Source organism: Andrographis paniculata, unplaced genomic scaffold (assembly GCF_009805555.1).
Source record: "Andrographis paniculata isolate CXL003 unplaced genomic scaffold, ASM980555v1 Contig12END, whole genome shotgun sequence".
Classification (NCBI taxonomy): domain Eukaryota; kingdom Viridiplantae; phylum Streptophyta; class Magnoliopsida; order Lamiales; family Acanthaceae; genus Andrographis; species Andrographis paniculata.
This window is the reverse complement of record NW_026137402.1, coordinates 2,287,863-2,297,408: the sequence shown is the minus strand read 5'-3', so window position 1 is coordinate 2,297,408 and position 9,546 is coordinate 2,287,863. Positions and strand designations below refer to the sequence as shown.

Sequence of the window (9,546 nt, the reverse complement as noted above, 5' to 3'; positions counted from 1 at the left end):
GATGTCTGCGCGGTTTTACTAGAAAAAGAAGTTCCTAAACTGTTAAGTGTTACCTATGCATATCGAAGAAATGTAGCAATGTTCTCTTATAAAGATGGAACTACAAAATCCAACAAAGTTTGAGAGATACAAAAGTTTCTCACATGTTTCCTATATCACAATTTTCCAAGTAATGAAAGAATGCATTAACAGGTTCAGCCCAGAGATTTTGCCATGCAGCTAATGAGAATTTCTTGCCGGAGAAAATTGAGCAGATAGATCACAGAAAATATAGAAAAGCCCAAACAGGCTTTGAGAAGTTTAAAACCAATTAGGAAATATAAGATAATAAGAAATGTAGGTTAAGAGCAGAAGTCAGTAGAATCTCCAAACCCTAATTGAGCTGAGAAAAATGTTAAGAGTTTGAAGAAGAAAATGGCCATAGTGCATATTAACCAGCAATTTCTATAGCTCATTCCACAGATGAATATGTATGAACTGTAGCAAAACATCGAGATACAAAATGATATGTGAGCGTGCAAGAAGATACAAAAATCAACAAAGAGATGGTGCAATGAACTTTAATTTCAACAAACATCAATATTATGATAAGAGTATCCTCCATTTTACTTACCTGGAATTACAGAGCATGTTAACCACAAATGATTTATTCCAATTAAATGGCATCTTCCGAACTGCATTGTACACCAAGCATACTCCCTGCCTCTAGCTACATGTGAACAACCCTATGTGTTTTGCTTTTTGTCCTAATCCATTTTGGCAAATATGATATTCAGCAGTTCTAGCATCAATCAATGATCAAAGGCATCTTGATGACCTATGCAGGCACACAATAATCCTCTTTGCTAAGTGCTCAAATTCAATCACAACTATCATCATCAGACATAATTTGGTCAAGCTAATTCAGACATTATTCGAATTTATTTTGATGCAGGGGAAATATTCAAATTGAAATGCACATTTCAACAACAATCCAGCATACCGTGCCAAACAGCCAAACAGCATCAAAGATTCAAATAAAATACCTCATTCTTTCTGGAGATCTTCTCTGCTGGAGTAATTCAAGCATGAGAAAGATGGCGGCGGCCCATTATCAAGATCAGAGGAGTCATTGATCTCTTTGTAGCTCTAATTGTAAGTCTAGCAACCTAATAACTTCAATTTGTCCAATCTTTTTGGGAGACATTTAGATTCCATGGATTAAATGAATAATGCAACTCAAAGAGTAGCATATACTATTTACTTGTTAACACATTTTACAGTGGCGTGGTTCATGACAGGGACATGATCCACTGTACATGTAAATTAGTTCCTGTATGGTTCACAGAGATTTCATATGTAGAACATATAACCAATTTTTCTTCTGAGTTGACATTGGATTGAATTCAATCAGATGAAATTGTAAGAAACCAGAAAATTCTTCAACTGTAGTCGGTGAAGAAACTTGTACATATTCTCCAGCAACTATATTGTCCAACCTGTAAAGGAAAATAGCATATTGTAATATGCTCCTTGGTGAAAATAAAGCTGACATGCAATATGCAATCATCATCTTATCACTACATTATTATTATTATTATTATTATATAGAAATTTCATAAATTTGTGAAAAATGAATCAAGTGAAGCGACAATAAAGTTCTGGAAATAAAAAAGCAATGGGAGCTGAGTTACAGAGTTATGGAAATGCATTAGACATATATAGTTCCAGTGAAACAGCACGAAGTACGAGGAAACACAACAAAATCTGATGAGCAATATATACTGGGAACATAAGTCTTAATGTTATGTTTAGCAATTGTATAAAGAATGAGTAATAACTCCAAATAATAGCATATTTTTCGATTTACAAAATTGTGTATTACTTGAAACTTTATGTGAAAACATCATAATATTTGATTTATGGCATACTTTATTACTTTGTTTCGCTTGGCATGATCCATAATCTGTTTGTTGAGATTATTGACGTAATAAGCGTTTATAAACAATTTTTTTTGGCCCAGAAAAGCTAAGTATTAAAGGCAAGCGAAGGCACTTCTACCCATGCAAGCGACGCTCTTACCGCTTACGCAAGCGCCAGCGACCAGACATTCTCCACTAAGCAAGCGAGACTAGACCAGTCCAAAAAATTAGCTAAGTGCTCATCTCTAAGCGGTCATCCCATTCCATTGCCAGCCAGCGATAATAGCACCGTTTGAGCTGCCCCGATACCCTCCAGCCATGTCAGGCAATTGAGGAAGATCTGTACCCATGCATTCTCAGGCAAGCAAAGCGAGTAACCTAAGAGTTATGGCCGGTATAACTTCTCCAACAGATTAACTGCTGTCAACTGCCTAACTGTCCAGCGGTTTCAACCGCTTCTCAACTGCTGTTAACTGCCAATCCTGAAATCTATAAATAGGGCCAAATTTCAATGATCTAGTTAAGATTGGCCACGGAGTTGAATCTCAGATGTGGAAGTTTTATTCTGATTTATTTGGTGTTTAGTTGGCTTAGATTATAACTTCGAATTACTGCTTTGTCACTGTTTTTTTAAGATTTCTTACATCTTCATCTCTATATTTGTGTTTGAAAGTTAAAGTTCAAAATTCTGATTTGTTGTGAAAGAATATAGATAAATCGACTAGTTAAACCTAAATTTGCGCCGTATTCATTAACAAAATTTAGGTGGTTCAATGTAGTTAAATATGTGGAAGCCTTGTCGACCTGCTTAACTATTGCTCCGAAATTGATTCCGATTAAAGAGATGTCACAGAAGGGTAAAACCACTAATGAAACAGAATATAGGATAATTAAAGGGACATACACGTTTGTATATTAGGTTATAAAAATGTCTAGTGCTTATAATATTTTAATTCTGAGCGTCATTGAAATCTTGTGTAAAACCTTAAGGTCAAATACCAGCGAATCAAAATTTTATGTTAAATAGTCAAGCGTGATTACATTTATTACTTTTGTCATTGTACATTATAAATATACGTTTCACTTAGTCACTAACACCGCTCGCTCATCTCCTCTATAAGAACTTGGCCATTAAGGAACGCACAGATCACATAAAGCTTTTTCTGATCCTCCACACCGCTCACATATTGTCACTCACCTGCCATCAACATCGCTCATCAACCGTTCAACATTGTTCATAATATATGTAATCCACTCACTACTCATCCACTAGTCCTTGCTCACCAACATTTTCGTTGCACTCACCGTTTGCATACTATCTCCACTTTACCATTTCTCTTCCGCTCATTTTGATCGCTTTAATTTCAATTCTATAATTGTTGATTCTTGGCTCGCTCACCAACATTCTTGCTGCACTCACCGCTCGCACACTATCTCCATCTCACCATTTCTTTTCCGCTCATTTTAATCGCTTTAATTTCAGTTATATAATTGTTGATTCTTGGCTTGCCTGCGAGCGAATTGCCTGATTTCCTCGTTTTTCCTGCTTGCACTCAACTTTGTAGGATTTTCTTGATTTGAATTTCATGACTTAAAATTCCTGCGTACAACCTAGAAATTCACCAGTAAAAAGAGTATAAAAAAAAAATAAATGTGAAAATGTGATTCAGGGTGTACAACTTCATTTCCTTCATATACATATATATCTGACCATGTTCAAGAACTCACGCTCAATTAACTAATCACCCATGTAGATGCTACAAATGCTGCTAGTTGCGTTATCAATGAGCAAGTATCGCTGTGTATTAAAGGAGGTACAACAAAATAGCTGGATTCAGATCTAACAGGCAATCTTAACATTACCTATCATGTAGAGCTGCAAGTGTAAAACCATAAACTGTTATTTAGAGGAATCAACATACCATGAATTTTAATCAGCCCCCAGCCAAAAGAAGCAATGCACAGATACAATTGCATTCAACATGAGTTATTTGACATAAATGATGCCCTCATCATCAAAGTCGTCGCTCTCCAACTCAGCATCTTCATTTCCATCACCTGGCTCTTCAAAATCAGGATCTTGATCTTCCGTGCCTTTCCTCTCATTACCATCTTTTATTTTATCTAAGATAGCAATTACCTAATTCAGATGAAGTATTTAGTGGTTAGTGATAGGACTGTAATGGGTTAAATACATAGAGTTTTCCAAGAGAATCAGTATGGCTCATGCAACAGCTATGTGAATATGAACTTTTTTAAACAAAAACAACATGCCCCAATAATCTGGCAAGTAAAATAAGATGACATATCAGGGGAGTAAAACAAATTTCTTCAAATTGTGTAGAAATCAATATTCATGTGCAAATGACATCTATCCACTACCAACACGGATGAAGAGTACACACTATGTTTACATAATAACACGATTATATTATCTATTATTTCAACTTTATTTTTGTACACAAGTAATCTGGATCTATAAAATATAGTATATCATAACATCCTTGCATCTATTTATCCCTCTTGCCAAAAAACAAGTAAGTTCTGCAGTATGGAGAAAATTAACACCAAATTTTTCAGAAAAAAAAAAATCTTGTCACCAAGATGCACAAGTTGTAATTCCGCACACCTAATTACAGTAAATTGTACAAAAACCAAACAAAAGATAGTGATATTCATTTGACAAAGACGGAATATAGATGACAGCCTGAAAAACAACTAGCAATGAATCAAGAAATATCAGGAAAGAAGCTGAAGATACTTGTCATCCAGACTAAAATATCCAAACGAATAATGCGTATCAATGATGAAACTACTTCCAGTCTCACCCTGCTTCCTCGCTCTATGGATTCATCTTCTAGGAAACGAATCTCAGGAGTTAGCCGCAGCTTCATTCGCCTGCCTAGCTCACTACGTACATATTTTGCTTTTGCTTTCAATCCTGCCAGAGCAACTTCTTTCCCCCTTTCATCCCCGAAAACAGATACATACACCTTAACAACCTACAGAACCTAAAGTCAAGTTAAATTTCTGTGTAAAAGAGGAAGAACAATGCCAAAGAACTGAGATCTTCAAAATCACTATCGAACAATTGGACAATTCTTCCTGTGCTCTATTAACAGGATCACAATAATAGAAAACATTGCAAACCAAAAACCTAAATAATTTCCAAAATTATGCACATCGCCGCATAATTTACCAAATTTCAAAATCAATTAAACCAAAAACCTGCAAATCAGCAGAGACTTCAACGTCACTAATTGTGGTAAGCGACGACAAGTATCGATCAGCACCCAAAGAAGCTTCGGGCAACACCGCGTACTGCAAAATCTTATCTGTCAGCAGCATATCCGATATCTCTCGCCTAATTTGCTTCGCCACCATTTTGACCCTCCTAGGGTTTGCCATGCAGATAATTGCTCTATTTCCCGAACAAATACTGCCGCGGCCATTGGTGATAGTAAATACACGATGGAGCGGACGACAGACGAGGCGAGCAGTAGACGATGATAACGGCGAAGAAGGCGCTATGGAACATGGTAAAGCTGTAGCGGGACAATGGGCAATGAGTTGCGGCATTAGAGGAAGCGAAAGAAGAGAAATGAAGCTGACGAGACGACAAAGATGAAAGCAGCAGAGGGAGATTCAGATTATCCTCTGAGGGCAGTTTGGGGAATATGCTTTTTGATTCTAAAACTACTGGGCTTCAGATTAGGCCCATTTTATACATTGGACCCTTATTATTTGTGCGGTCCCGTCTGAATGTGTTTATTTGTGTAAGTGTCGGATTTTGGTTGATGTTTGTAGGTAGTTCGTAGGTGGTCAAACTGATGGGTTTTGTGAGTTTTAAATCAAAATTAAAGAATATCCAAATACCAATTATTTTTCATTATTTCTCCAAATTTATACTCCATTTGTTTTAAACATCGTGCAACATTTGTATTTGGCACGAGAATTTAGGTGGAAAGTATTAAGTATAGTAATTTGAGATAATTTGGATATTAAGTGATGTGATTGGAGAGAGAAATGATTATTTGTTTTTTTTTTATTTGAGTGATGCGATGAAATAAAGTGAAGTGTATATTAATATATGTATAAAAATATTATTAATTATTTTTAAATTTAGAAATGTTCCAGTGAGTTTGAGACAAATAAAAAAGAAAATATTGCAGAGTGTTTGGGACGGAAAGAGTATTAGATATGACAGGTTCCTCCATATGGGAGGAATAAAATTGATTAGCAACAAAGTGGCTGGTGAATGGATTTTGTGTTATAGATTCTTGAAGGTATATAGTTTGTTAGAGACTTTGTAAATGATTTGCATAGAATGAAAGAGTGAGCTTAGTATGAGGGGGTGTTCATGACTAATGGGGAAACTAGATGAGGTAGATTAGCGACTTTTGAGATAGATGGACACACCTCTTATGAAGCTCAAATTCTTCTCAATTTAGTGAATCATCTCTGGTTGAAAATTAAGATGTAGGTTATTGGCGACGAAACTGGATTATCAGTTGCGTGTGTTTTATCTTTGAGCTTGCAGAGTGTGCATGCCTTGTTTGATTGTCGCACGAATTGTATATAGTTGAATATATCGGTGCAAATCTGACTGTGGTTGAATCTGTTTGTGCAAATATATTTGTTCTTGTGTTCGAGTTGTTTGATCATTGCTATTGTTGCGTATTTGGGCCAACAGTTTGTTTGAACATGAAATTAAAAATAGTACTCTTATTTTTGTATATTTGAAAATTAATTATAAAAATACTCCTTTTGTTCCAAGGATTTTTTTTATTATTATTTTCGTCACTAAAAAGTACTATTATTATTATTTTTTTATTTTAGTAAAAATAATTATATATGAATACTAAAATATTCTTAATTTTTATCTAAACTATAAATATAACATTACACATATAATTTCATTATAGTGGAGGATAAAAATTTGAAAATTTTTTACGTACTTCAACTAATTTATAAAATATTATTATTTTTTAATCTATTATAAAATTTTAAAATAATACTTTAGAGGAGTGAGACGGTGAAAGTATAATATGTAATTGATAATACATGTATAATATAATTACGATAAAAACTATTACTTTTATACTTTTTCTTATTCTCATTTGTTCACAATATAGAAATATATTAAACATCTTTAATTTTATAAATATATTAACTTGTTCTTTTATTAAGGACAAAAATATCAAAAATATTTTATATTTTTATTAACTAATAAATTATTATTATTTTTTAACTCACTCAAAAAAAAAAAAAAATTAGTTACATTTGATTGAGATGGAAAAATTATTATATTGAAATAAGAGTAATATTCAAATAAATGAAAATTAATTGTTAGTTATGATATACATAATAATTTAACCGACATACTTACGTGAAAAACAACTTACAAATTCAACAGAGAAAGTAATATACAATTATTTTTTTTCTTTTACACATTATATATCATGTTCAATAAAAAAAAAAAAAAAAAAAACTTCAATTATATTTCTTAATAATATATTATTTTTAATTAAATGTTTAAACCGTAAAAAATAAATATAAAATATTTCACTTACACAATATTATAATTTTAAAAAATACTTTCATTGTAGGTGTGTTTCTTTTTTGGTATTAAAATAATGTTTTATGAGATGTTTTGTGAGAGAAAAAAAATATTTTTTTTCGAGAAAATGTAAAGGTCAAATAATAAAATTTAGAAAAATTTGTGTAAAGAAACATACCCTTAATAATTAACAACAAAAATTTCAGTAATCTAAAGAAGTAGGGATTTGTTTCTTTTATGTTGGGTTGGATTTGAATTTTTTTAGAGTTTTGGAAACCGTTCTTTTGGTGTAGCAGATTTTGTTTGGATTTGGGGAAATTTTGTAGGATAGTGATGTAATAGATAATGATAAAAGTGATGAGATTATTGATTTTATTAAAATAATTTATATTAAATATAAAAAAATTAATAAATATAAAGTGATGCATTTCCTTTATTAATTTTCCTTCTTCTTCGTTAACAAAAAAAAAAAAAAAAAAAAAAATTAATCCTTGTAGTAGCCTACAGTTATGAACAAGTGGAAAAAATATTTTTGCAAATTACGTTTGATATATAATAAAGAAAGATGTAACTGACGTGAAAGAAGATGCCGAATACAAAAAGTTAATAAGCGTCAATGGAAAAAAATATGTCATACGCGTAGGCCATCCGGTGGCGTGATTTGTGTTATTCAAAGTTAAATTTATTGTAACGGAAATTAGTTTGCGAGCTTGAACGCATACAATACAATTGTAACGGAATTCCGTTTACTATTGTGATTTGTGTGATTCAAAGTTAACATATTGTGCAAATGTATTGGTAGAAGAAAAGTAAATTAACGCTCTCCGTGCACGGCCATTCAACCTAAGAACGTAATGCGCACAGATGTACATGACAGTGCACCCGTATGGTCTGGTGAAATGAAAGCAGGACAGAAAAAAACTGCTAGTGTGCACAACCATGCAGGTCACCCGCGATAAATATAATCTAAGAATAATGACGCGTACAGGACAATGTATGTATTTACGCACGACCGTGCACGTGTGCTTGAAGTTGTGCACTCCCCATAACAACGAATCAGGTCGACCACATAAAAGTCTACATGGCCGAGCTCGGTGGGTGTAACCGGGCTGTTTCCACTATACAAGAAAACAAAAAAAAATACAGCACCGTGTGCACGGTGATGAATTGGTTTGTGGAAGATGTAGAGGGGTAGGAGAAGAAAAATTAATAATGGGGGAGAGAGAAGTGAAATAATCAACACCTACACCCTAGGCGTGCATAAGGTTGTCCCCGTAGTCCTAGTCTCGCGCTCATTTTGCCCGCTATAGGAGAGCAACAGTAAGTTTGGGAGATTTTCTCCCAAAGAAATATCCCGAGGAAAACACACCTTACATTCGTCTTGTTGACTGAGCAACATAATTTCGATATATATTTAATATATAATTTCGTCATTTCTCAACATTTTCGTAATTTTTTTAAAAATCTATTTACACACAATTATTTTTATCCCATTGTATATTACATTAAGCAAATTTAATCCATTAAAATCTTTTAATAAATTTTAGTCATTCAAATAAGATTAAAATTTTTCAATGTGAATTGTTGCACTACAAATGACATAGACCGAATACAACGGGTTTGTTTGTTTTGTATGTTGTTTGAAGAAAGAAAATTTATATGACGTATAGAGAACTGTATAGATAATATAAAAATAAAAGGAGTGAATCACAAAAAGACACACCAAACTATGTTATACAATCGTACTTAAATATATGTCAAACTCTTGTAAATCATGTGGTGAGACATCTCTCACTTAAGGGTTAAATTGTAGGTGAAATTTTCATTAGGTACATGATTGTGTGGATATATAAAAAAAAAATGGTATTAAATATGATATACAATGAATAAAAATATAATTAATTATAAAAAATGGGTAAACTATATTTTTAGTCCCGTAACTGGAACCCCTTATCATTTTAGTCTCGTAAGTGGAGCATGTCGCAAACTAGTCCCATAAGTGAAAAATTTTCGTTGTTTTAGTCCTCAGGCGCCGGAGACGCCCGCGTGGCTCGCCGGAGGTTACGTGTCCGCCAGGTCAGCGAC

The 9,546-nt window shown here is 33.3% G+C and overlaps 1 protein-coding gene across 3 annotated transcripts; it reads right to left on the bottom strand.

Moving 5' to 3' along the window:
- Positions 1–1,237: 1,237 nt before the first annotated feature.
- On the bottom strand, positions 1,238–5,542 carry LOC127256256 (probable ribosome-binding factor A, chloroplastic). 3 transcript variants are annotated; one of them, XR_007839821.1, is made up of 4 exons: positions 5,130–5,542; positions 4,730–4,903; positions 3,824–4,041; positions 1,238–1,478 (listed from the first exon to the last, which is right to left on the bottom strand). XR_007839821.1 is itself a non-coding variant. In XM_051282160.1 (3 exons), exons 1-3 carry the CDS (start codon positions 5,478–5,480, stop codon positions 3,889–3,891), a joined length of 678 nt encoding a protein of 225 aa, XP_051138117.1. In that variant the 5' UTR covers positions 5,481–5,541; the 3' UTR covers positions 3,554–3,888. The 3 variants fall into 3 exon arrangements, 1 of the variants encoding a protein (XP_051138117.1); XR_007839822.1 differs by lacking the exon at positions 1,238–1,478 and adding an exon at positions 2,935–3,512; XM_051282160.1 differs by lacking the exon at positions 1,238–1,478 and having other exon boundaries at positions 3,554–4,041; positions 5,130–5,541.
- Between the last annotated feature and the right edge of the window lie 4,004 nt (positions 5,543–9,546).